Below are 27,738 nucleotides of genomic sequence, written 5' to 3' on the forward strand. Positions count from 1 at the left end.
ACGCACAAACCCCGGTCCGCATTGGCATCTGCCCCCGCCTCCTGCTCCCCCCGGCCCGCGGAGCTGCAGAAATCGCCTCTCTCCGGCTGCGGGTCCTGCCGGGAGCTGGCGGCCGCCTGGCTCCCTCCCCTGCCAAAGCCAACTGTGGCGTAGCCAGAGAAACGGGCAGCAAAAATAGAACAGCAGGATGGCTGCGCGTGGGCGAGGCAGAAACCACATCGCCAGCAAAACCTCCCAGCGTTATTTTAGGACCGATACGGGCAGAGGCCGTGGCGTTTTGCTCTCTTTTCACAAAACACTCCCGGGGGAGGGTGAGGAGGGAGAAGGGCTCCCGGGCGGGGACCGTCCCCGTCCCACTCCTGCCTCCTCCCTGGCGTATCCCCAGTGACACTGGGCAGGGGGAAGGGGTTAATTGAGCCCGAGGCCGGGCGGCGCGCAGAGGACGGGCGGCAGTTTGAAAGACGGAGACTGGACAGCTGTGTTTGCTGTGGTATTTTTAAACGCATTAATGCAGGCTCCAATCACCCGGCCATGCTTGACCTATTTTTGGCTCAGGCCGGCCATTGTTCTATTTCTGCCGCCGGTGGGCCACGAGGGTGTCAATTCAAATGCAAATGAGTTATCGCTGCTGCTCCCGCCAACTTCGCCCAGCCCGCCTGGCCGAGGGACAGCCGGCCGGGAGCGGAGAGGGGCGCGGGCACGGCAGCGCTGGGCTAGGCTGGGGTCAGCTCGGTTAAACCCTCCGCGGCTCCCGCTCCCTGGAAAGGTGGCTTATTCGGTTTGATGGTTTGTTAGAGGCAGTTTCCCCCCCTCCCCGCCCTGCCAGGAAGCCCAAAGCGCAGAGATATTTCTTCATTTCTTCTTCCACCTGCCGCTGGCTGCCCGAACGCAACTGCTCCAACTCGGCAGCGCTCAGCCCCCCGCACGCTCACGGCTCCCTTCCTGCGGGCGGGGGCTGCCGGCGGCGGATTTGGGCTTTTCCTTCTCCTTATAGATACTGGTGCAAATGCTTAAACACTGCTAATTGCCGAAGCATATTATCTTACGACCCTCGCTGAAGGAGGTAGGACCGCAGAGGGTCGTGCCCGACGCCTATGTGCAAGTGCAGTGATGAATCTCTTGTGTAGCTGAAGTGCAGACCAGTTGGAATATGCTGCAGACAATTTACGAGAGTGAATCGTGTTTTTCCTCAGATGGGGTTTCTGGACGTGAACAGCTCTTGGCTCAGCAAAGAATGCACAGTATGATCAGCTCAGGTAAGAGACAGCTCCGTGCCTTAGACTTGAGTGGCTGACCGGGAACATACAGCCTAGCATGACAAGTAAACACCCTTCCTTTCAAGAAGTGACTTGATTTTTGTGGGCTTTATCCAAGTTGTTGTTATATAATTCTGGAAGTGTTTTAGATTGCAGCTGCTGCTGCTTTTGCGAGGAGTTTGTCTCCTTTGGTCTGCTGCTTTCCAGACGCAGCAACATGCTCACAACTGAAGTCGAGTTTGGGTTTCCTTGTTTGTTTTGTTGCGTGATTGCAAAATGGGGCTCATGGTAGAGGCTTGTTGGGGCTCACAGGAAGAGGCTTCCACAGACGGTCCTTGTCAGGAGGCTGCATTTAAAGCCCCTCATAAGCAATTCTAGTCATATGTCTGTTGTAAACAGGATTTGCTCTTTCTGTGAGTTTCCTTTTCTCTAGTTTGCATATGAAGGAGGCTTTATACCAATGCCTTTCTCTTTGCATTACAATGCTACTGCAAAATGTCTTTAAACTGCATGGTTTATTTTGTTCCTTTAAAAATATTGGTGAACCTGGCAATGCTAGTTACAGGTAATGACTCACTGAGATGTAAATTGGATATGTTTTTTTCATGAAGGTATTTCAAAGCTGCTCCGAAAGAACACTGCATGTTTCCTCATGTATGTTTCCTCAGAGCTACCCCTGTGTTTTCTAGTTTCCTTCCTAGCTGTGTTTGAGACCTGCTACTGAGGATAAATTAACTTGGAAGAATCATTGCCATTCAATTTAGATGGGCTAAAAATGTCAACATTTCAGGCTGTCTACCCTTGCCTATTCTCTCCTAAAGTTAATTCCAGTAGTTTTCATTGGGATGAAACTCTTGTATATTAAGACACAGTGTTTTCCAGTTTATATCTATTTAAACCTAGGTTTCTTACTTTGTTTTTCAGGAAGTGTTAGTATTATAGAAGATCCATATGTGGAATACAGGATGAATTATTGGCATGTATTTTAGTCTTAGTTGTGTCCCCTTTGCTTTTTTTCTTTTTTCTTTTTTCTTTTTTCTTTTTCTTTTTCTTTTCTTTTCTTTTCTTTTCTTTTTCTTTTCTTTTTCTTCCTTCTTTCCCAAAACTTGAATAAACTCAATTTCTAAAGATAATTATATGTGTAGACCATACCTCTCTTCACATATTACCTCTTTCAGTACACCTGTTGAGCCTATGTCTGTTTGGTTTTTAAAAACGGTTTATTTTCCTGCTTTGTAGAAAAAGAGCAAAAGTTTTACTTGTGCTCCATTCTTACATACAGTTTTAGGTTGTTGATCATCGATTTCAACTCTTTTGTCAGGGACACAAATCAGGTGAAGGCACATTTAAAATTATGAACAGCAAAGCTCTAGCAAAGACTGTGGGTAAGAGCAAAAGCTTTCCTGGAAGTGTTACAGTTCTTCTGCAAAGCCATCTACAGTGTCAACCTCTTGTTGCTTTGCTTCATTGCATTTCCTTAGCTTTCCTGAACAGCTCAACAGGTGTCCAGTGCTTTTAAATTGGCTAGAGATAAGGCTGAATGTGTCCTCTCCCTACCTACTGTTTTGCTTTTTTTTGTTGTTGTTGTTGGGCTTTTTTTAGTACCGAGTCAAGTTGAAATAAATGGTTCACAAGTGAAAATTTGGGGGGTTTGTCTCACTATGCTACCCTCTAACTAATATAATAGCAAATTTTTCATTTCAAAATCAAGAAAATAAGGTGATTTTCTGTAAGTTTATAGCTCTGCTTGTCTTCATTGGAAATAAGTATATGAGATAACTGTTGATTTGTATCTGATAGTACATTAGGTAAGTCTATATAACATACACAATTTCTCCTGTAGTGCCAAGTAGAGTAAAAGGGGGGGGTTAGACAAAAAACAATCCCTACAAAAGCTTGTTCAATAATATTATCCAGATAACAGATGTTTAAGTGTGCATAAATATATATATATATTCTATGGAACATAAAATATTTCTCTGTGTTTCAGTTGGCCTTTAAAATATGCAACTAGACTACAAGTAGTTGGCATTATACATAGTCTGCAGTTTCAGTTCATGTCACATGAAACCTCAAAGCCTGGTGCTGCTTTTGGTTGCCTTCATCTCCCGCACGTTCAGCATCTTGCAGGGTCAGTTCTGGTAGCTTTTCATTCTTTCCATTTATGATGCATGTAGGGAAGAAAGAAATAGCTAGGGTATGACAGTATGCAATAGCATTTGGAGAAGCCAGAAACAGTCATTTGAATTTTCCTTTTCACAAGGCCCTTAAATTTAAAGTTATCTTTACTTAAATGTGTGTGATTTATACTCAGGTTAAAAAGTAGCATGTAGTGAAAAAAATAACAGATCCATAAAAGTTTGTGCTTTGCACCCTTCATGTGCTTGCTCAAAGACTTCAAGAATAACTTAAAACAGACAACAACAGTCAGATTTTTAGGTTTGCTGGTATCCAGATACAGATGCACATATATTATGCAACTGATTTTAAGCTGGGCTGGAGAGATCCCCCAAAGAGGACAAGTTCACTGGTCAATGGATTGGATTTGCAAAGCAAAATGTCTAAGAAATTTCTGACAAGAGCAGGCATAGGAAATACTTTAGACATGAGAATCAGTTCTCCTGGTATTCCCTCAATTACTGCCTTGCCTGTCTGTCTCCATCCTTGCTTGTAAGTCATACTATGAATGAGATGATCTGGATAGGTACCAATCAAAAGTCTAATTATGAATGGAGCAATCTAGATTGGCGCTGACTAAGAAGCTGTGTAATTTGCAGACACCTACACCTTACTGCAGAGAGCAGTTTCAGCTGTCTTTAGAAGACTGAACTAAATTCTCCCATATGGTACTGTTGCTCTAAAATGCAGCAGCAAGTGCTGTGCATCTTTATATGAGAAAATTATGTTGATGTATTCTTATTTGATACCATAGTTATTTTAACTTCACATTTACAAAATAAAGCTGGGGTCTAAAGCCTCTTATTTACCTGGAATTATTTATCTATTCTGTCCCTTTTACTTTACACGAAAAAGACTCAGTTTCCATGTGTGTGCAATGCCACAGTGGATCCTAACATTCAGCCTCTGGCTCATGACCTCTGATCTTCTCACAGTACAAGTAATAAACTGAAAGTCCTTGAAAAAAAGCATTTGGTGCAGCACAGTCCACGGGAAAAATACTCATTAAAATGTGGTTAATAAATAACTGATGCAGGACTACATTTCTTAAATAGATGGTAGATGTGTGAAGGAGAAGGAAGGACATACCCAATCCTGGTATCTGTAGATATGGGACTTCAGGAAGTAATGCCAGCTTTTGGTGATTTAATAGACAGTGCTGGTTTTTCAAAGGGTAAGGTTGTTAAGTCTTCCCCACTGTCCATATCTTGATGTACAGCCCTGAAGTACCCTGCCTGAATTCCACCTTGGTTTTTATTGGATAAGACATCCTCTGCTTCCTGCCAAAGCTGTTCCGTTGAAAAATCAAGAGTTCAAGGAGATAGTGAGATTAAAGCTTGGCTTGTCAATGAGTTGACAGGTGACCTGAGCAAGTTACACAATCCTGCTTATGTCAGCTAATCCTTCTGTGAAACACAGTGAACGATACCTGTCAGGACCAGGAATCGATAGAGCAAAACTATTCTAGAGGAGATGTAATGGTTCAGAATGATTAATTTGATTGGCTTCACCTACCTCCAGGCTTGTAAAATACCTTCAATTTCACAGGTGTCGCAAGTGGATGTAGTGAATGTTTATTCTCTGCACCAGTCAGGAAATGTAAACTGTGTCACTTGAATATAAATGACAGAATTACTGCTGCATGCATCGTGCTGTACGTGGGTTGGCAGGAGCTCATGAGCAATCTTCCCTCAGTAAACCCCAGTGTGCACAGTTTGTCCTGTATGTTGTCTCTATCATGAGTCTGCATGACCTTGTATACATGGGGTTTGCTTTACACATGATTTATATTGCCTTCAGGGAAAGTTCTTTGATATTTGCCCTCCCATGGTTTTCTTCTTTTTTTTTTTCCTGAACAAAACCTTTCCTTGCTCACCTTTTCTTATGGAGAACCTGCAGAAAGCAAGTTCATTTAAAGTTTTGCTCTGATACTCATTAAAAACACGACATATTTGTGTATCTCAATCAGGTAACACAAGCTTCTTACAGATACCAAATGTTTCGTTTACGGTGTTTCAGGCAGGAACGCTTTGGAGAGAGCAGAAAGAATGAGAGTAGATGTTCTGAGCTTTGTGGTTCTCTTCAGAGCAATGAAAAAATTGAGTGTGGAAATTCAGTATAGGGAAGTTTTGGATAACAACCAGAGTGGCTTTTTCCATGCCTTTTGTAAAGGCAAGGTATAAGATAATCTGGTTCTTCATAGTAGTAGCAGAAGTATTTTAATCAATTGTTAAGGAAGTGTAAGGCCTAATCCATTTACAGTTAATACAATGAGAAGAAACAAGCAACATAGACCTGCAGGTCTGATGTAGTTACAATCTCACTGATTTTGAGTAGACCCTTTGCCCTGCAATGTATGCTGGGCAAAACTTTGGTTGTGAATTCAGTTGAACAAAAACATGGGAAAATGGATGTAAGCTGCATTTTTTGTTTTGTGTTTGAGACTACATTGAATACAGACCGATGTTTCCAATTTCATGTGTCTAATGCTATAAGAACTAATGCTATAACATTGCCTTTTCCTACTTTTGTTTTTGGGATTTTTTTTTTTTTTTTTTTTTTTTTATTCCAGTTGTAACTTCTGATGCTATGTGGTCTTGCTTTGTATTAGGAGGTATATTTATAGGTTGTGAGAAAAGCCTGAAATTCAAAGTACAGGACTGACAAGAATAGCAAGTTAGAAAAGCTGGAAAGTAAATAAAAAACAGTGCAAAATATTACTTCAAAACCCTTTTGGTGCTTTTCAGAGACCATTAAACACTGCATTTAGTACAGATGCTCTCTAGTACTGGTGCTAGGGCACTAGCTCCCCTCTCTTCAGTGTGTTGACTAAATCTCTTTATTGGGAAACAGCTTTTTACTTCAGTCTTTTATTGCTTTAGCTGTTTGGCTTTATAACATGTATTGCACTCAGATACACAGCTCCAGCCAGTCTTCCCTTCTATAAAACTATGAGCAGAATACATTTAGCTCATTAAGGTTGCACTCGATACGTGGAACACTTGTAATTCTTCTACTGCCAGACCCATGTTTCTGTGCTGACTGCCCAGCCCCTCTCTTCTGCACTGTCTTTGCAGAGAAACCAAAAGCTGGGAGAAAGCAGAATAGATAGATAGCCTGCAAAATATGCACATTCATTTCAGGTTTTGGTGTAGATGATCGGGGAGATTTCAGATGTTGTTGCATTTTAACCTTTCCCAACTGCTTCTGGAGGGGTAGAGAGAGTTTTACATGCTGGGTAAAAAATACCATAGAGAAACCAGTCAATAGAGATTATTGTTAAACACATGAAAATCTAAAATGCCCTGTTCTGTGGATCTCTTTAACAGGCTGACTCCTCTGGGTCAGTTATTCTTAGCCTAGTTATTTTCATCTTATGGCATTACAGGTCTAAGATTAGCCTGTTAGGCGTTATCATGCCATCTGAGTTACCTCCTAATATAACTGTACACCGGAATGATTATTTATAGACAGAGCATTCTGTCATTTTTGCTTTATTTCTGGTAGTTTAAATAAAGAAGAGCAACATTCAAGAAAAACCACAGATTCCTTCCTGCTGCCAAAACAACATGATAACTGCCTGCTGAGGGGCAGGGATATTGTTTATAATGTGTGCTCGCAGCAGATGCAAACATCTTACCTCTCCTACAACAAGATACCTCAGGGTACCACTGCTTCTGTCTGTTCTGGAGGAGGGAGAGGGGTGCCAGATTGATGCACCAAATGACAGAGCTGAGATGAGCTTGTGGCTGCTGATGAGAACAAGGATAACCAGGTGCTATTTTTAGAGGTCGGCTCTGTCAAGCTCCATGTTCAGTGTGAACATGTCACATATGCACAAAGCTCCTCCAAAATGGACCCATCTAGTTTTGTTACATAAAAATGATACCTGCTGTACAAGTAGCCTTCTATATGATTTTCACAAGACATAACAGGAAGCTTCAGCAAATCGACAAATTTTATCAAAGTGTTCTTCATGATTGCTACACAAACATTTCTTCTCAGTAGAAAAACTTTAAACCTAAAGCAGAGTTGTTGTTCAAGAACACAGTGAGGCTTGTCCTCTCCTAAGGAAGTTGGCCGAGATTTTTGTGTTTGTATGTGTATAACTAGGAGGAAGCTTTTAGCTTTTAGTGGCAGTTTAGTAAAGAGCAGCAAAAATAGGAAAGTAGCAGATCTTCAGCTGGGTGTCAGAGCAGCCTCTGCCTGCAGTTGTTGCTCAGGAAGCAGGCAGCTGACAAAAAAGGGAAATATTGAAGGATTATAATTATCTAATGGATTCCATCTCTTTTATCTTTCTGCTCTAAATAAGTGGCATGTTTCTGTCTTCGTGCAGATTTTGTGTGTAATCAGGGGGCACCTGATTTGTTCTACTTTAAAATGTTTCTGGTGTAAAAAGGCTTGCAAAATCAGTGGAAGCCTCTGCATGGTTGAACCAGTGCTGCTTTAACTCCCATTATATAATAAGCAGCTCATTTTTTTTTTGTCAGCCTGGCAGTTCTCTGCATGACTGTAAAGGTACTTTGGCATTTAGTATAATCTGAGCATAGCCAACACATCTGTTTTATTTGTTTGATGTCTCATGGTTGTAAACTCCTTCCAGCTTGTGGAGTATACAAACATGATGAGCTCCAAGAATTCAGGCCTTTTGCAGATGAATGTGCTAAAAATGCAGGTTGCTTTATTCTAATGATAACATGCTCTTCTTAGTAATAAGACTGAATATCATCAAAGGGAGACAAGAGAAGTTACGGAATGAATTCTTTGAAAATGCCAAATATATAAATCATGTTTTTACAATCAAAGACTATTGTTCCTCTTTCATGATGCCTGTGGTCAAAGGTATGCATGCCACAGGGAGGAACCACAGTTATTCAATTTCAGTGAAGTCTGGAATGGAATAACGAGCAGGCTTAATGTTAATTTAATAATTTCCCCCAATTGTTCTGTTCTTAATCCAAGTTTCCTTTTTCTTTCTTGGTGCCCAAGGCCACCTCCTTGTTGGTGTTGTGCAGGAACAATATGAGAGAAAGCAGGGAAAACAGACTGTTAGTGCAGTTTTCTCTTACATAGAGACTCTTTTTGGAGTTTTGTACTCATTTAGTTAAATGTTACTGTTGGCCTTTTTATTTACCTATTCAAAACTCCAATTTTTGCAGAGACAGTAAGTTCTTGCTTCTCTACATCCACTTGCTTGATCTCTAGATAAATATCCTGGTTGAAAATGTGTATTTTTCCTAAGCCTTGTGAAGTCTTTTTTTTACAGACAGGAAAATGTAAAACTCTTGGACTCTTCAAATTTTTTATATTCTAATTTGAATTTGACCTTGAAGTTCTGAAGTGCTTAAAAGAATATGTGTTGCAATATAACAAAGAATCGTAAAGTAAAATACCTAGATTTTTGAGACTTTATGCTAACATAAATAGTGATGAAATTAGTATGAGGCACAGAATGGTGTTAGAAATAGCAAAAGGAAAATCATCAGTATTCGTATTTTTACTGTCTTTATATTAGCATATATTTATTTATTTCATGTAGGCACATAATGTTAAAGGACTATATAGAAATTTCTAGGATGCTTCAGAAGGCTCATCCTAAAAATCCATGCATAGCAGCTGCTGAAATCTAGTGGCACCTAAATTCAGGAGAGCATTTTACCTTGGTCTAGTAGCTCTCCAGCCTGTGTCATGTGTATGCTCAGAACTGCTCCAGGCTCCAAAGAGACATGCACTCGTTCCCATGCACACATCTGAAAGTTTGTGTCCTTTCATTTGCTGTCATTGTTTTTTCCAGGATCTATTTCAGAAGAGGAAGAAAACTTTATTGTTTCTATTGTGCATTGTCAGTAGTTATCACAGTAATAATTCCATAGGATACAGTAAGTTTTACTTAGGTTTTCTCAAGGAGTTTGAAAGAAGGACTGGCAGAAGAGAAAGGTTTGAAGAAATGATGAGGGAACTTTATAAATGGAGTAGTAGGGCAGAAATGAGCTATACAAGCACTTCCTATGTTAAAATGCTGTTGTGAGGGAGGGTGGGAAAGGCTCTGAAGATGTAAGAGAACTATGTGGGAGGTGGAAACCAGGGGATTTTGAAGCACAGTTCTAACTGTCCATGAACACAGGAAAAATATAGTTGGAAACAGTTAAGAAAGAAATCAACTGAGATGAGAGAAGTTTCTGTCAAAGAAATCTCTAATGCCATCATAAAGAATACATGGGAAAGTATGAATATTTTAGAATCAACAACCCAGGTTGTTTTTAAAAACTACCCAGGGTTGTGTTACTCTTGTAATGACACATAAGCTAGTATTCAGGGATTTCTCTTGCCATTGTAGACATTCTTTTTCTGTTTTCTTGGTCTGAGAATGAGTTTTGTGAAAAGGAGCAGTATAGGACACAGATTTTGTTTATGCATATACTGCAAATTCTGCTGCATCTCACCATCCTGAAATCCTTCCTTCCAAATGTAGTTCAGTTTTCCTGGAGAACCTGCAGAACAACCTCAGCAGAGCTTTGTCAAAAATTTCCATCCCTGTGTCAGCTGCACCATTCCTGTCCTGCCTTTTCTTCTTGACCTAGTAGGCAATTTTCTGAGCTCTGTGCTGGTTTTCTGGTTTGTTTGTTCTTTTTCTTCTTGTGCCAGTGTATACAGGGTGATAATGGGGCATCTGGAGAACTTACTAAGAAGGGAAATTACAAATGCCAAAATCAAAAGGACATAGGCAAAGAAATAAAGAGGGAGTGCTAATGTAGCTGAACTAAGTAATGGTGATGCTATGAATGATTAAGGATACTAACACTGACACAGCTATTTTGTTTTAAAAATGTATGGTTAGAAATGGGAATATTTAGAAAAAAATTACCCTTGGGCTAAAAATTTCAAACCTCATCTAAGAAGGAATGCCTCTCTCTGGTTACTGGTCATGCATATCTACTTGTCACTGGCATGCATTTACAAAGATATATATATATATATACTTATATACATATATATATATATATATATATATATATATATATATTGCCTTATCAACAGTCTTACACTGCCTCTCCTCACCAAGGACACTCTGGTATGGCTATATTAAAACCTGTCAAAAAAAAAAAATTTGGGAACTCTGGCTTTAACAAGTTAGTTGTTAGTTGGGGTAGGCTTGAATGAGTGCCTGAGGCAAAGTGGTTTTCCTTCTGCAGGCCTAGTAGCCCACCAGAGGCAGCTGCACATTCCATAAACCTCCTCATCTGAGTCTGCTGTTCTTCATATGCAGATACCTAAAGGTGAGCAGCAGCACATGTTTGTTCCCAAGACCTCAGAAACTCATTCTTAAGGACCTGTCTTTGTTATTTCTTCTAGGGAATACTATTGCAGATCTGTCCTGGTAGTGCTTAGGAGATCTAGGTGCATGGCTGGTTTTAAAACATTAACAGCCAAATAGTCTTTAATGTTGTCCTGCAGACTCAGAAAGACTGAGTGAGTGTAGAAATCTGGACTCTTCCTTTCTTATTTTTTTCTGGGCCCTCATTCTTCTGCTGGACAGTCACATCACTTGTACCCATGCAGGTATTCATGTGTCCATTGGGCTGGTGTAATGAAGAGCTGATCTTGGTTAAAAACATGATGGGGGTCCTGCCCCCCATGCCCCTGCAGTGGGTGCTGCAGTGTGAGGAAGGAGGGCATCATCCTTGGGGTCAGAGGGGCCACGAGTGGGGAAGGGAGGCACAACCACTCCTCTCAGCTTTAGCTATGGTATACAGTGGCCTCAAAATATATTTAACCTGCTGCCTGGGAAATCTTCTGGAGATTTCACCTTGCTTCTCTCAGCATTTTGCAGGACAGAGCCTAAAATTTCACACTTAATTAACACGTTGTTAAACTCCAATGAACTACATAGCACTTTACCATTAAGTATAATTTCTGCTAATTTTGTCCCTGTGAAGCTGTCAATAACTTGCCTTTCATCATCCACAGGGTACATTTTATCTGTTGAAGTGAAAGGAAAATACCCTAAAAATGTACATTGTTTTGCATTAAGTAGAGTATTATATCTCTGTTTACCTTAGCAACCTCCACCAAAACTGAATGTACTGGAACCAGTAGCTGTCTTCATCTCAAAGCTGTATCAGTTCCAGTGCAGTGTCTGCTCCAGGAAGACGTTCATCGCTCTTGCACTCAATTTCTGGTCCATTCTTTATTTGTGAAGAAAATGTTTTGCCAAACATTCTCCCACTGGAGTCCCTCCTATCTTCTAGTTTTGCAACCTAAGTGTGCTTTTGTATGTCTTTAGATTTCCGAGACAATCTGAAAATCAGTAAAATTCAAGTTATGGGAGAAAGAATTTTCCTTTGTCTGATGCCTTTTCCTGGTTGCTACTTAGGTACTGTTATCAAATACTTCCCAATGTAAACCAAAACCACAAAATAACTGACAGGCTGACATGTTAGCAAACACAGATCAAAAGGACCATGTAATTTTCCCAGTTGTTGCTATAAATTTCTTACTGAGTGCAGTTTCAAGTTGAAGACACAGTTTGAGTCTCATGGCTGGCACAAGGCTTTACAGACATTTTTTGGATCAGAACCCTTCAAAACAACTGAGCTCTCCACAGTAACAGCCAGAGTAGAAGATGCCAGATCTGAAAGGAGAGAAATTTTTCACTGCTGTTGCTTTGCTGTGAAAGTCTGTGCATCTGAACTGGTGACAGCCACAAACTGTGCCCCCAGTGGGGGGAACTAGAAGCATTAGTTAGTGACAATCATGTACGGAAATAACATGTTGTGTCCAGCTCTCAGGAGATGGTGTTTGACTAATTGTCCAAACCCTCAGTAGAGAAAAGAAAACTCAGCTTTCTCCTTAGATAACATGGTCAGATGCTTAAACTTCATGATTCTGAATACAATTAAAAAGTCTACCTGAAAGACAGTAGTTACTTTCTGCAGGAGGAAGGCTGTACACATTAATCTTACATTTCTGCACTAAATCTACTTTTTTTTTTATGTAACCCTTACTTGCACTCCCCAGAAGGCCCATAGTTATGCAAATAATTCTCATTTCTAATATGGTTTTCCTCTTCCAGTATAGATGGATGGATGTTTAGGTGGATATAAATAGTATGTGTTCCATGCAGAAAAAGCATAGTAGCGCAAATGAAAATCAGACTCTTTCTACTTATGGAAGTCTTCCCAAGCTCTTAATCATCTTAAATCCAATTAGTGTTTTCCTGTTTCTGGCATGGCTTCCTTTGAGATGGGATAACAGAAATGGAATAATCCCAATGGCAAAGCCTCATTGATGAATATGGAAACTTACTTTTATCCTGCTTTCAGCACTTTTAAGTTTCGGATCTTGCTGTACATTGACCACATGTTGTCACTGAGCTGTCTGCAATGACAGCCATCTGTTTTTAAGGTTATATTAAGGTTAATGAAGCACAGTAAGGTATATTCAGCTCCTTCCTCCCAGTAGAAATTACTGTGCACATGCAGAAAATGAGTGAACTCTTGTATTTTGTTTCCATATCACAAAGCTTTATTAGGACCTCTGGCATTCCTCAGAGCCTTCCATGAAATATCCTGAAGAGATTTGTTTCATCTGTGGTTTTAACCCAATCAATCTTTTTTCCATTATTCTTCTTTCCAAACTTCTATTAAAATAGCAATTACTGTTGCCTCACTGCACTATCAACCTTTTCTGAAATTCAACAAGAATATTTATTTCCCTTCTGCTTTTCATCTTTAAAACCATTTCTGATCAGCTATAGAGTTCTTGTAACTTCACATAAAGTTACAGAACAGGACACAAATTCCAGTGAGACACCTTGTGAAGGAGGTTTTGCAAGTCCAGATAAGTCTGTGGACCAGATCCTTCACTGGTACCAAGTGTCACAGCACCAGTAAAATCCAGGCCCTTCTTCAGTCACCATCTTGTTAACCCTTTGAAAGAATATTTTATGCTTTTGTATTTCAAAGTATGCATGAAATTAGAATTCAAAGCTCATAACTGCATCTTAAAACAACAGTTTGCATCAAACTTATTTTGTTCCCTAAATGTCTAAGATTAAAACAAATCACGTTTAAACAGAAATTGGCTTGGTTGTGGCTGTGAATGGGGGATATAATTTCTTGAAGAAAATATGAGGAAAGAATATCTCTTTCCCCTTTTTCTTTTAGAATTACATACATGGCTCTCATTAGGCTAGAATAATTTTTGCTAATAAAAAACATTAGAAATTTTAAATTCAAAATAACTAATTTTAAAAGTATTGGGAGATTAAAGCAATTCCAGTAGTTTATGCATTTCAGTCATCACTCGTGTGTTCACAATTATAGCAGTATAAACAGATCATATTTAAAATGAACAATTATTTTTCTTTGTTTCCCCACTTTTATGCAATCCTGTCTGTAGCTGTGGTCCAAAGAGTTTAAAATGAAAAGAAAATATAAAGATTACAAATCTGATATAAATACTAGAGGATAAAACATATGAAAAGGGATTAAGGGAGCTATATTTATAGCCTATAACAGAGAGCTCAAGGGATGTGGGCACTGGCTATAAATAACTTCAAGGTAATAATATAAATGAAGGAAGGGAATTATTTGTTCTCAAAAGATGGTAAAGCATGGAATAGTAGCCTGAAGCAAAGAAAAGAATAGTTTAGATATTAGAACTTTTTTGTCTCAGTAAGAGCTATGGAGAGCAGAGACGTAAATAACTAAGGTAGGAGGCTGAAGCAGAAGCACCAACTGCAGCTATTTGGCTACAGATTAAAATTACTTGTAGAGGAGTTGTGTTACAAAATTCACAGGGCTAGACTTAGTGATGCAAGCGTTTTTTTCTATTTTCTTACCTGTTACATTTTATAATGCCCACATTTCATGGTATGCGTTAATTTCTCATGAACATTCCTTCCAAGATTATTGAGCATCTTTAAACAGATTAAGATAAAACATAAAAAATGTTATTATTCAATTATAACCTAATTTATTAGTTGAATTTAAAGCTGTATTGTTTTCATCAAAGTAGTGGAGTTTCCTGTTGTAATGTGTTCTGGACTGAAGGAAGAAGTCCTCTGTTCTCAACAGCCCCTAGATGAGGTGCTGGCTGTTGAGCACTGTAACCTCAAGTTGCTGGGTAGGCAAAACAGCTTCTGTGAATTGTACATCATGGTGTCAGAACATGGCGCATTTGCTAAGTACTGCTGACTTCACTAGCAGGCAGTGGTTTATGCAGGCTGGGTGCTGGCATGGTCCAAAGTGAGCTCTTGATACAGCCAGGACAGAATTAAGAAGAAGACATGGCACAAACCCCAGCATGAATTAGAGTGTTGTAACTATCCCATTGCATACAGCTGTGGACCTCTCAAAACAATATGGTCATCACTTGGACATGTTTTTCTTGGTTCTTCCTTTATTTCAATGTGTCTGAGGGGCTTCTTAATGCTGGACATTTTAGTGTTCAATTTAAAAATTTTGGATGAGATTATTTCAGTGTAACCCAGCTAAAAGAAGTCATATCACACCTGTCATCAAGGACAATGCAGGAGACTTGAAAGACTGCAGTTTTTTCAAGGTGGTGTCAAATATACTGGAGAGTATGTAAGTGAGAGAGAGAGGGAGATATCAATTGAGTAAAGGAGATAAACTGCATGGGTATATTTGGACCTCTACAAATGACATATCACTTTCTTGGTCTAACTTACTGTGGCTTTTTCAGTGCTCAATAGGCTTTTGTATGTCATGAAAACAATACAAAGAACCAAAGTGTTGCATTGTTAAATTAATATGGCAGCTGTTTTTTCTCTGCTTGTCTAGCATGTAATCCACTGGGCAATAATAGTTTTGAGAGACTTATAGTTTTAGTTATTATGTGCAATATCCATACAAAATATTGTCTGAGTTAATATTGATCAAGCAATATAGACGTGTTTGGCATGCACAATAAGCTTCAATAAGTGTCTGTATTTTTGCAAGAAGAGGAGTATAATGTCTACTCATTCCTGCCCAGGATGTCATACTCAATAGCCTTATACTCTTGCATTGTTAACATTACTAGACATTCCCACTGCAGTTAAATCAGGCAGGGTCTCCGCTTGAATTACAGGCTTTTAAGCACACCTGAGCCTGAGATTTTTAACTATTATTGGATTGGGTTCAGTGTATAATAGCTCAGAACACGTGTCTTAAATTTCTCAGGCATTTAGTCAATATTTAGCTCTTTTCCCTGTCTTTCTTCTGTACCTTTTAGCTGTTAATTTTTGCAGCTTTGAAAAATGTGTCTTAATAAGGTAATTAATAATATTATTTTGTGTGGATAATAGAGATAAAAAATGAAGATCCTGTATGGTAGAGGACAGCATTTGATTTTATACCTACCACCTCTTTTTGTCATCCTTTTTGTGCCACACTCATACCCACGTTTCCTCTTGGCTAGATGACAGCACCGGAAAAATAACTTCTCACTCATATGCCCACCTTTAAAATCTGGTGTGCCCCACATGCAAGGTGGCTCTGGAAGTACAGTGCTGTTAGGAAGAGCTGTGGTCTTCCTGGATTTGAGACATGTTTTTAAGAGAATGTTTGTTGTAGCTTGTGAATCAGTGGTAATCACCTCTGCAGAGCAGGCACCAGCTACCTCCAAGAGCAATTTGCCTTGTTTCCCTCTGTGGCCTTTGGATTGCACATGCCAGTGTCTGAATATTGACAATTGTCTGGGTACCAGTAATTTCACTTAGATGAAACAGATGTGCTTTGGGAAAGATCCAGCTTTTCCAAGAGATTAGACTTCTAGGAAACAAGAGATCTGGTTTAATTAATGGAAACTCCAATATAGAGTTGTATGTTTGCAGTCTGTATAAAATACTGGATTTCTTATTTTTTTTTCTTCACATGGCTTGTCATGATCTTTTCCTCTGTCACCTTTGAGTCTGTTTTTCTTCTTGGGGAGGTTGCAGCTCATGTGCCATAAAAGGAGTTTCTCATGGTTTTCTCTTCAAGATGACCCATATAGTTGACAGCAGAGCTGCCTGATGTCCCAGCTTGGACTTGCCTGAATTGCATTGCTTTATTCTGTCAGAAAAACTCAGTAGTGTTGGGACATGATGACAGCTACACAATGGTCCATGTACAAACAAATGTTCTCCCATCATGAAGGAAATAAGGTGAAAGTGTTAATAATCTGTCTGGTTTGGGATTCTTTGGCCTGAAGAATGTCTTATGTGTGTAAGATTTATGTTAGTTATGAGGCCCCTATGCATTACAATAACTTTGAGGCCTGTTGAAAATTGGAGTGAACTAAATTAAATTAAGAAAATATTGCTCTTAATTTCCCAAGATTATTAGGATGGCACTTGCATGCTTACTTTGATTTTTCAGATGAAAGAATAAAGAAAGCAATCTGCAGCCCATCAGATTTTCAATGAGTGAAAACGGCACTATGATGAAAAGTCTAGTTATTTGGCATGCATTGTGTCACATTTCAGTATTTAATGTTTGTTATGTTTTGAATGCACTGTCCATAAATACTTTAATATATTTTTTGGCCAAGAGGCATCTGTCTTACACTGTAAAAGTCCTTCTCACTTTATTTCATATTCTTGACTGACAGTATCCTAGTTTCCTACTGACTTTTTCAAAGTTAAATAAAATTAAGTCAGCTTTTTTCTTAATTTTGATTTCTGTTGTCATTTTCACTTTGTTCTTTCTCCATTCATGCAAAGCTATGAATTTAATTACAAGACCTTTGGAAGCCTTGGATTCTGCCTTATCATGATGAAACATTTTTTGAGGGGAGAAATCACCAAATGAGAAAAAAAAACAAATAGAAAATAATTTATGATTTGGGACAAAATTATTTACATTTTGTCTATGCAGATTGTGGCATTAATTCAAATTACTTGGATAATTTGTAAGAAAATGTGAACAGCTCTCAATTATACTGGTATCAGTCACTTTCTAGCAGTGTTCCTTAGGGCATGTTTGTTTGCTTGGTAAAACATATAGAAAAACTGTCTGTTTAGTAGACGGGTGTCAGTTCCTGTACCCTTCATGTTTTGACTTTTATTTGGCAAAATAATGCAAAAAATGTTTATTACTTATTCACCATGACATGAATAAATATCCAGCTTCTCAAAAATCTAAACATTTGTTGCTGCTCCAAAATTAAGGGTCTTAATTTATATCTGATGCCAGTTGGTAAAGTCTGGAATTAAATTGCCATTTTCTTTCAATTGCTTGTCTTTATATATGGAAAAATATTCAGAAAAAGTTACTCTCTGATTTGAAGTTTCATTTACTTGTACGTGGGCCAAAAGCAAATGTTACGCATCTGTGAAGGCTTACATACTTTTATGAACTTGAAAAGGGAAGCATGAAATTAAGTATTATTCTTACTTATTATAGAAAGAACAAAATCACATGCTGATGTTCTTCAGTCTTTCAGGAAATATTTTATCTTTAGAATGGAGGCCCCAGGGCTGCCGTGCACAGCTGAGCCTGAGGTCTCTGCAAAACTATATATTCTTATGCATTTTTTCCTGGCACCTGTGCCTTCACTGCCGTTGTTTTTGCTTGAGAAGTGAGAAAGTGATACAGGCAGTAAGGCTTTGCTGAGCTCCCTCCTGCTGAAGCTCCTTGGCTATAAGTGAGCAGGGAAGTAAATGAAAACTGTTGTCCCAGTTTCATTACTGCAGTGGGATTGTGCCATTGGCAGGAGCCCCAGGACACCCAGAGATCATTGTGGGGAGAGGGACAGTCTTGATTCAATTTTATAAGTCTGAAAATAAGTTCTTGATAAGTAAAGCTATTAATAAAATATTGTGTTATGCCTGTTTAGCACTGTAAGCTAACAGCAAGCTGCTGAATCTTTGAGTTCTGATCCAAGAAGGCAGATACCTTATGTATAAAGCTCTGACGCTTAGACACCTGTACCTTTTTTCACCAATATGTGTGTATTATACCTCATAAATCTGTTATAAGAAGATCTTTTGCTGACAGATTCTGAAAGTATCAGATCAAGAAAAGGTTCCTTATGATTAAAGATTTAGGTGAAATTAAAAGACTATGTAATCATTTTTTCATGATTACTTTCTAAGAATGATTACAATGGCTATGAAAAAAAATGCAGTCTTACACTTCAGCTGACATAATAAATGTCACTAGAGCTTTAACTTAGCAAGTTGAAAAGTTTTCTGTGGCCATAAGTATTCAAGATTTCAAATTAATAAGGTCTTTATCCAGTGACTTGGTTGGATGGTAACTTGGTTGGATGTTCATCACCAACTTAAACTGGATTGCAGCCATTGAAGGTGCTTTATAAAACTTATATGCCTTAAAGCAGAGGCCGATTTTTTGAGGAACTAACTTAGGTAGGAGAGGAAATTAAATTCTGGTTTCATGCTCACAGAGAACTTAATGAAATTATTTTAGTGTTATGAAATGACAGGACTCACAAGTTTGTATGAGGCCTTAAGCTGAGTAAACTAGTATTCTGTTACCTGGAACTGGATTACCCAAGCTTTTCAACAGGCAAGGGAAAATGCATTTTAGGATAGCAAGGTGAAATGATTATCAAGTCCCTTAAGTTTTGTTATCTTTTATTTTTAACCATCTTTAGTATGAAAGAACTAGTAACTCTTTTATTGCTGGTAACTCTTTCATTCTTACTGTTCAGATATTTTTTCCTTGTCTATTCATCCCACATTTTATACCAGAATAGAGCAGAATCCACATTGTAGTGGTGGTCAAAAATTTTAAGTCTTACTTTTAAACCAGTGTATCTTTGGGATTTTTAGACTACTTTGATGTGCTACCAGCATTTATACTTTTGTAGGAAATAGCAGTAAATATTTTTTGTGAAGCTTCTGACAATGCTATTCAACTGTCTGTTAAAATGTGACTTCTTTTTTTTTTTCTCCTGTTATTTTTGGCTGAAACTTTTCAACCATTTTTGAGAAAGGAGCGAGACAAAAATAAATCATTCTGTCCTTGAAAAGTTCTACCTGCCTTATTCTAGAGCATGAAACTCTGATGCTCTTGTGCTTTAGATCAGGAACTTGGCATGTGATACTTGTGGCTGAAAGACGAATTTTCATTTTCACTGTGCGAATCTATTTTTGTTGGCCAAATTTAAATTGCAGATCAAGTTTTACTTTGTGTCAAGGTCTTCTGTCTTCAATTAGCATGCTGTGTTCTTGTCCTTTTCATTGATCTTGGTTTTCAAGGCAGAGCAGCCAAAAGTGGTCCTGGGGCAATTCCAGGTGCCTCAAGCAAAAGCAGGACTTTGTTTTTGTACCCCTCAGCTTGTCTTGCAGACCCCTCCACCTCCATCACCAAGCATGGTAACAAGTAGACTTTGATGAAAGGCCAGTTGGAAACTGGAAGCATAAGGGAGAGAAGGGGAAAAAAAAGAAAACTGAATAGGGAGGAACTGACTGATCAACCAAGGAGGCCATGTCTGGTTGAGAACCATGGGGAAGATGGAATGGATTGGGTGGGAAGGATGGGGCTGGATGGAAGATGTGAAGGATGGGAGCCAGGGACAGCTTGGATTCAAGTGGTAAAGAATGAATAAAGGACATGAGAAAGAACAAAGTGCAAGAAGTCAGTAGAATTAGGAGCTGTGTAATCGTATCACATTTTCTTCTTTGAGAACTTTCATCTATGGCCATAGTGGATGAAAGATGAAAATGTTTCCATAACTTCATGGTTTCATGCATGGCTACAGGCGTTATTAACTTCATGCTGTTTGTACCATGCCCAGGATGCTAAGTTTATTAATTTCTTCCTGAGGCCACTTTATGGAACTTTTCTTAATGTGAATATATTCACACAACACCTTCTGTGAAACATAAGGGGTTGTTGTTGCTGTGTTATGGGTAGGAACTAAAGCAAACATTTAAAATACAAGCATACTGAATATCTATGAATTCATGGTGCCCTCTTTAAAAAGATAAGGGAATGAGGTTTCAGCATGCTTGCTTTAGATAGAACTATTATTTAAGGCTGGGTTTGGGGCTTAATTTTTTTGTCTGACTAGAATTTTAGTAAAGTATTTAATATAAAAAATGTTTCATTCATTTATTCATCTTTAAAAAGCAGTATATTTTTGTGAGGTAAAAGATTTTTATATCTTTATGCAGAGTGAATTGAGCTTCACTATATGCAAGGAATAATTACCTGAGTCCCCTGTCTGTCTTTGTGAAAGTGTTATATATGATTTCTCAGAGTCATAACATTTTCTTCCAGCATATCAGTCCTTTGGATTTTGCTAAAGCCTGTTCAGCTAAAAATTGCTGAGAGTGAGCAACTGATACAAACCAAGTTGGTGCTATAATATTTCTGAGAAATACTGTCAGTTCTTGTGAACTATCTTTAGTGCTACTTCTTTGTTTCTAGTGGCTTTTCTCCAACATTCAAGCTGTTGTTTTGCTGACTCACTGTTACAATTTCAGAAATATCCTGGATACAAATAGTATCACTCTGTATTCATTCACATGTTCTCCTTTGTTTTAGAATATCTTTGGGTAAATTATTGAAATGTCAATGGATACTTTGCCTTTGAATCCATAAATATCTGGCAATAGAGTAAAAACACCTAAAAAGAATCTTCAAGCTTATGAAACTTGCAAAATTGGGAACTTGAGATATGTCAGAAGTAAGCTACTAGTGCAGATGGGTGAAATTCACACACCTGTTCCAGTGAGCTCCTTGAGCTTAAAGAAAGGAGAGAAAGCATTAACCATGATAAGAAGTTTGCCAAACTCTTTGATTGCAATGGCCATGGGCTTATCCCACACCTGCTACCTCAGGATAACAAAAACTGTCCTTCCAGTGTTTTTGGGGTGACTATCACATTTCTGATTCATTCTGAAAGAACCCAGGAATTAGAAAATTCTAATCTCTCAGTGGCATTTCTTGGTAGCTTCCTAAGTTTCAACAAGAATGAAAAAAACCAGCAGCTTAAGTGTAACATCTATCAGTTATCAACTGATAACAGCCTGGACAGAGCTGCAATGAACAGGGTAATGCTGAAGTGGAGTGAATGAGGAAAGGAGGAAAGGAGAAGGAAGAAGCTATAATATTTCTCCTGTGAGTCTTTGGTGAAAATTTTCAAACAGTCATGAGGAAATTATTTACTGTCAGCTCTCCCCAGTTAATCAGCTCTGTTTTCAGGGTACTGAGTGTTTGTAACTGTTTCAGGAGAACAGAAACAGAGGTTCACTATATATGCAGTTCTGATAGGTAGAAAATTTTTCTACTTTAGTAAATAAAATGACAGTTGTTTGCATTGCAAAGATGTAAATACTGTTTATACACCTTAGAATTCCTAATTAATGGAAGCTTGACCCTCAAAATCTTCCTCTGGTGCTCAGCAGTCATTTTTACAGTGAGGCAGAACAGAGAAACTCAGAGTGCTTCAATGCTCCTCCAGAACACACCAAGCTGACACTTCTCTGTACCCTCTCCCTGAATGCTGTGGAGAGATCAGGCTTTCTTGCAGCCAAAACACTTAGTCTGGCAAATATAGATGTTAAGGTGTCGAGGAGGGATAAGGATAAAGAGATTTCACTTAGCTAGTTTTTGTTGGTTCATTTTTCTTTTTTTAAAACTTCTCTGTCTCCTTAGTTCCATGCAGAACATCGAAGCTTTGGGCTTACCTGGAGCCAGGAATGTGCTCATCCAAATGAGTGTGAGTGGAAACTCAGTGAAGTGTTCTTACTAGTGAAGCTCAGCCAGGAGTAACAAAATCCATTTGCTTTACAGCCACAGGTGTTCTGTTGCAGTCACTGTTCAAGGCTGTTTTGCTTTCTGAATTAAATTGAACTGTGCAATGGAGTTACCAGATTAAATTCACTCCTCTAAATTCTCTGATGACCTACTGAAATCATTAACCAAATGTAATGAAATCAAGGCCTCTGATTAGCCAAGTATATAATTTGTTGATATGTGGAAGAGCCTTGGCTCACTCTTACACTTGCTCATCCTTGAAACGTTTACATTGGCACAGAGATTCCTGTAATGGCAGTGACATAAGAGTGGCTATTCTAGACAACAAGCATGGAATCAATATAATATATAATTCTGCATCTAAGTTAAGCACACAAATAAGCTATTTTATAACCCGTATACTAAATTTTCTCCCTGATATTTCGACCACAGGGATGTCTCATAGCTTTAGACAGGTCAGCTTCATTTATGGACAATGCTACTCTTTCAAAGTAAAGCAATCAGACTGACAAATCCTTTTTATAAACTGTAGTTGGAGTGATTCTTGACTTGGGAAATTAATTCATGTATTTATACCTCATGTGATTAGAATTTAACTTTAAGTTCCTGATTTTTGTAATTTCAGAGGAATTATTTCAACAGTCTTTACCAATTTGAATTCATGATGTAAACTACAGTCTTGATGCCTTATGATAATTACACCTTCTGAGCTGCAAATGAAAAATAAGAGACATGGAGAGAAAGAAGCTGCATTTTGTTCTTTCCCTCCCTTTCACATTCAGGTAACTTTCCACTGGGCTAGTTATCAGTTTATTTAATAAATACCTTCATACTTCAGCAGTATGAAGGTATTTATTAATAGAAATTATAAACTAGTTATCAGTTTATTTAATAAATACCTTCATACTTCAGCAGTATGACGGTAATTATTAATAGCAATTATAATAATATTAGCAACCACAGTAGAAATAGTAATAGAAGCAGTGATAAATTTGGTCTGTTTTGCTCTTCCCAATGGTAATAAACCACAGGTATGAAAGGTAGAAAGAGAGGCAGGACAATGTTTGGGTGGACTCTAACTGGGAAGAGCATTTGGAACTCATAAGCAGTTCTGTTAGCATCAGCTCCTTTTTGTGTAATTTGTGGTACTCAGTGCAGAATGGAAAGTCAGTGTGAAAGGCACTAAAGGTTAAGAGAGAGAAGGAGGTGGGCGACAGGCTTCTTTAGTGGGGAAAAATGAGAAAGTGAGAATGGAAAGAAAGGAACATTGCAGAAAGTAGTGTGTAGGTGGAGGTAACTGATTGATACTATGAGCAACCTCAAGCCCTTTTTGAGGAGGATGAGAAGACATTAAAGAAAAGGAATTATTTTCTAGTGAGTTTCAATCATCAAACGGGCAAAAAAGAGTTAATGAAGTTAAATTCTGGCAATAGAAAATTAAATGTGAGATGACATTTTAGCTGTGAGGCCCACTTTAGGCTGTTGAAAAATAGTGGAGTACTAACAGTGTTCTATTTTTCCCACAGCCTCAAGAAAACCTCATGGCTGCAGTGTCGCTGCTAATTTGCTTTTACATTTCATCACACGTTAGTTTTACAAAGTGTGTTGCGTGTCCTCCAAAGCTTTTGTTAAAATTTCTTTACATTTTCAAGTTATATTTTTCCCATTTTAAGGGTGAAGGATGTTTGCACCTTCTTTATGCAGTTAGTGTAACAGCTTACATCATGATTAACTGTCTTAGAATTAAGAGTACAGTCTATCTCCATAGGATTAATTCTGTAACTTACTGGAATTTTACTGAAACAAATACCACTAACAAAGCTGCAGAGCTAAATGGAAACATGTGCTTTGAGCTTGCTGTTAGGTAACTCGAGGGCACATCACTGCTGTTACGTTATCTCTTCTCTTGCATTTGGGTCCAGGATTGTTTTCCTTATTCATTTAAAAATAAATGAGAGAGAGAAGGACGTGGCCATACTGAGCCTGTATTGTTTCTACAAGGGTAGCTTATAAACAGATTATCAAAACAAACATTTGTGCCACACTTCATTCCACAAATAGAGAGCTGTCTGATAGTAGTCAGCATGGTGTATCTCATAGAGAACTTGAATTTAATACCAGTGTTAGGCTTTATGTAAGAAGATAGCCTATAAAACTGGAGCCCTGCTTTGCTGTGTCGACATGTCTGGAGCTCAGAATAAAATTGAGTTTCCTGCTTTAGCTGTAGCTTGATCTTAAAATAACCTGCAGAAATTATAGTTCTGATTACAGGGAAAGTGAAGGACTTAGAATATTCTCCTAATAAAGTCACGGATGACACAAGTCTTAGTCATCTGTAGTCTGTCGGTAATGGGCATTTCAGAGAGGGAAACAAGCTTTTGAAATTAGATAATTTGATTTGCAATCAGGCCTAGTTATTTTAGGAACACAGAAAACCTTTGTTTTTGACAAAAATAACAATCTGGAATTCAATTAGAGAAGAACAAGCCATTATAATGGATGCCACACATCATCCATAGGAAAACTGCTGTCTTGGGGGAGAGAGTTATGTTTGAAATGAACTCCACCTGTCACTTTCCTTACTGCCATTTCTGAAATAAACAATTGACCTCAAAGGACACATAGCCCTTAATGATAAATAAAATGCTTGTGACTGAAAGTACATTCAAACCCAATGCACGATAAACAGTAATTTATAAGTCCTAAGGAAGTCTTTCCATCCTATTTTGAGTATTATATAACTTTACAGCTGCAGAAAACACTTTGGGAGAGGAGTAAATACTAGAAGAAAACCTCGCTATCCTCATGAAAAATGCAGATTTGAGAGCAATGAACTGAAAACCAATGTATAATTTGGAGTTAAGACAGTTTGGGTTAGCTAATATTATTAAAAAACCTTAGTCTCTTTTCTGGGGTTTCTTATTGCCTTGTATAAATTTGTTAAATCTTTATAAATTAATAGCAATATTTAAAAGCTTAATCATTCAGCTTTCTGTGCTTGTACATGAGTGTATGAAATACTGAGATGCAATCAAATGAGTTGTCAATTGACCCTACTATTCTCATGGATTCAGCACGGGGGAAAGCCAGTGCTGCTTTGGGCCTAGATAAGAATCAGTATTCAATGCAAGCCTTAGGATTTTTTTGCCCATATAGTTTTGCTGGAGGGGGGCCAAAGTACTGTATTATTTACACAGTGAATAAGCTTTCCTCATTTGCTCCACTAAATGTGGATAATTATCATTCATTTTAGGTTTTTCAGTATAAATGACACAGATGTCCAGACAACATATTTATAATTTCACCCCATCTGTGCTAATTTTTCTATAAATGTCCTTGTAGTACAGCAAGTATTCTGTTTTATCAACAATATCTGCAGTGTTGAATAACATTCAAAGATGTGACTAATATTCAGCCCTCATTATAAGAAAATATACCCACCCCATCCCAGAGTCACAGCACAGTTAGAAATTCCCTGGAGTGCCTTGGTTTGTTTTGTTCTTTTGGTTTTCTGGGTCCATCGAAGACTGGCAGTGGTGCCAGAGGGCAACAGACAACAAATCCACACAGTTCAAGGCATTGTGCACCTAAATATATTTGGTTATCCATGAAGAAAGAAATCACAGAAATGTGTATGCATTTCTTCTGAAAGAAGGGTTTTCTTTAGAGCCCTTAATTACAGCCCCTTCCTCTGCACATTGCTGGCTGAAGTGAGTTAGCTGGCTAGTGTGTCTTAAATCCTCAAACTGGGACCCAGCTTTGTATGGCTCAGATAGGAAGGGTGTAGTGTATGTAGGGACTGTATGCTCTCATTTGCTTCTAATATGCTCTATATGGTTGTTTTTCCCCTCTTCTCAAAAATGTTTGCAATTCACCACTTCAGAGACAAACTTGCATTGGAAAAGACCCCACAGTGTTAAGCATGAGACCTTTTTGAGGTCTGCTTTCTTAAATCACCTCAAATTCATCAACCTTGCTCAGGCTCACCTATACAAATGTTGTGTATATGTAATTATTTAAGAAATTTATGTAGGAAGTAATTAATGGTCATTCGGGGAAAGTGTATTTTTAAATGAAACTATTTGGTCATTTATAATTTTTTCCACGGTATTCCTCAACTCCTGAAAGCCACCAGTGCAGTTTACAGTTTAATGATTTAGGAAAATAATATTTCCAGAAGCATATTAAACAATTGGAGCAAAAGAAAATAATCCAGAATCACAAAATGGCTACGTATTTCCAGTCCCATTCTCAAAAATTTCTCTCTTAAATTTGCAAGAGCAGTTGAGAAAAGAGGTCAAGACCTTCAAACTCACTCTTACTTAAGAGAAAAAACATCAGAGCAATAGAAATTCTAAGTAGGATAGAGTTTTAAATGGAAACAGTGTTATCAGAATCACAGGCTTCTGAATACCCTGCTACTTAAAGATGTATTGAAATACTTCAAAGTAGCGTTAAAGTACGCTTTTCAAGAAAAGTAGTACCAAGCTTTATAAGGTAAATTCCTTCTGCAGCTTTTGAGGTTATTTGGTCTATTGTGTATTCTAGAAGGTTCACTAGCACTAGCTCCTGTTTTCTCAGGAAGGAGTAAACTGTGTAAGATAGGGTGGTTCAATCTGGGAAATAGTGGCTACATATAAATGAAGCAGTAGCAAAGAAAGCACTGTTTTTCCAACAACTAGAGTTGTGCTTGCACATTTCCAGTGTATTCTGAGGACATACAGAACAGTTCTACATATACCACCTTTTAACAGTCCCTATGGAAACAGAAGGTTATAAGAATTCCTTCTCTAGGTGTAAAAGCAAGTGAACAGCTTGGTTTTTTAAAGAGACCTTACTGTGGTAAAATAGCACTTAAACACTGCTGTTTCTTCACTACTTAAGATTCACATTTCAAAATTATGGAAGCATAAAGAAAATTGTGTGAGAAAGACCCTAGGAGTCTCAAAAATACTTGGAAGGCAAATGACTGCTGACACCTGACTGTTCATCCAAGGTCTTTTAAGGAACTAAAACTTTTAAAAATCCACCTCAAATTCTAATATATTATCTGTGTGTTGCTGCAAGTGAATTAAAAGTCCCAGTTTGTAAAGTCAAACTATACCTTCTAGTTTTTTGCATCCTGATACAATTCCTGTAAGCTGGTGTTTGTATACCAGTAAGATATCCAGCTTCTGCTTGATAGCTAGAGGCATATTGCTGGAAGGGTAAAACTACTTCTTCCTGTTGTATAAAAAAAAAACCCTATATATCAAAAAGTTTTGGTCCGTAATGGGGTCAGAGGAAATTAAAGTAGCCTTTCATTCTGTGTTATAGGAACTTCCTCTGAAGTTTCAGACTACCAGACTGGCTGGCTAAATTCAGCAGCAGGGATGCCTTCAATTAACTGTATCTGTTCTATTTGTAGTACAAAGGATATGAACAGCCTACATAGCTTAAAAGAAAGGAGGCTAAATAGAATTTAAAGAGGTACCCTGCATATAGCACTCTCAAAGAAGAGGAATGGGATCTCTGCCAGTCAGCAGTTCAAGATCATGGCTAATGCAAAGACCTGGCTTGAATTTATACAGGTGTGCTGTCTAGTC

General features: G+C 38.2%; 1 protein-coding gene across 12 annotated transcripts in view; it reads left to right on the forward strand.

The window, feature by feature from the left end:
• The window catches only part of HDAC9 (histone deacetylase 9), a 456,338-nt gene that overhangs the window by 179,606 nt on the left and 248,994 nt on the right, over positions 1-27,738 (forward strand). For 8 of the 12 annotated variants that reach the window (XM_036399023.2, XM_036399068.2, XM_036399031.2 and 5 more), the window contains exon 1: positions 787-1,256. The exons of 1 other annotated variant lie outside the window; for it this stretch is intronic. In XM_036399023.2, coding sequence (XP_036254916.1) covers positions 1,151-1,256 — 106 coding nt within the window. In that variant the 5' untranslated portion in view covers positions 787-1,150. Of the gene's footprint in view, positions 1-557; positions 767-786; positions 1,257-27,738 lie in introns of those variants that run through there. 3 more of the 12 variants (XM_036399099.2, XM_036399092.2, XM_036399060.2) reach the window with 3 other exon arrangements.

This window comes from Molothrus ater, chromosome 1 (genome assembly GCF_012460135.2).
Source record: "Molothrus ater isolate BHLD 08-10-18 breed brown headed cowbird chromosome 1, BPBGC_Mater_1.1, whole genome shotgun sequence".
Classification (NCBI taxonomy): domain Eukaryota; kingdom Metazoa; phylum Chordata; class Aves; order Passeriformes; family Icteridae; genus Molothrus; species Molothrus ater.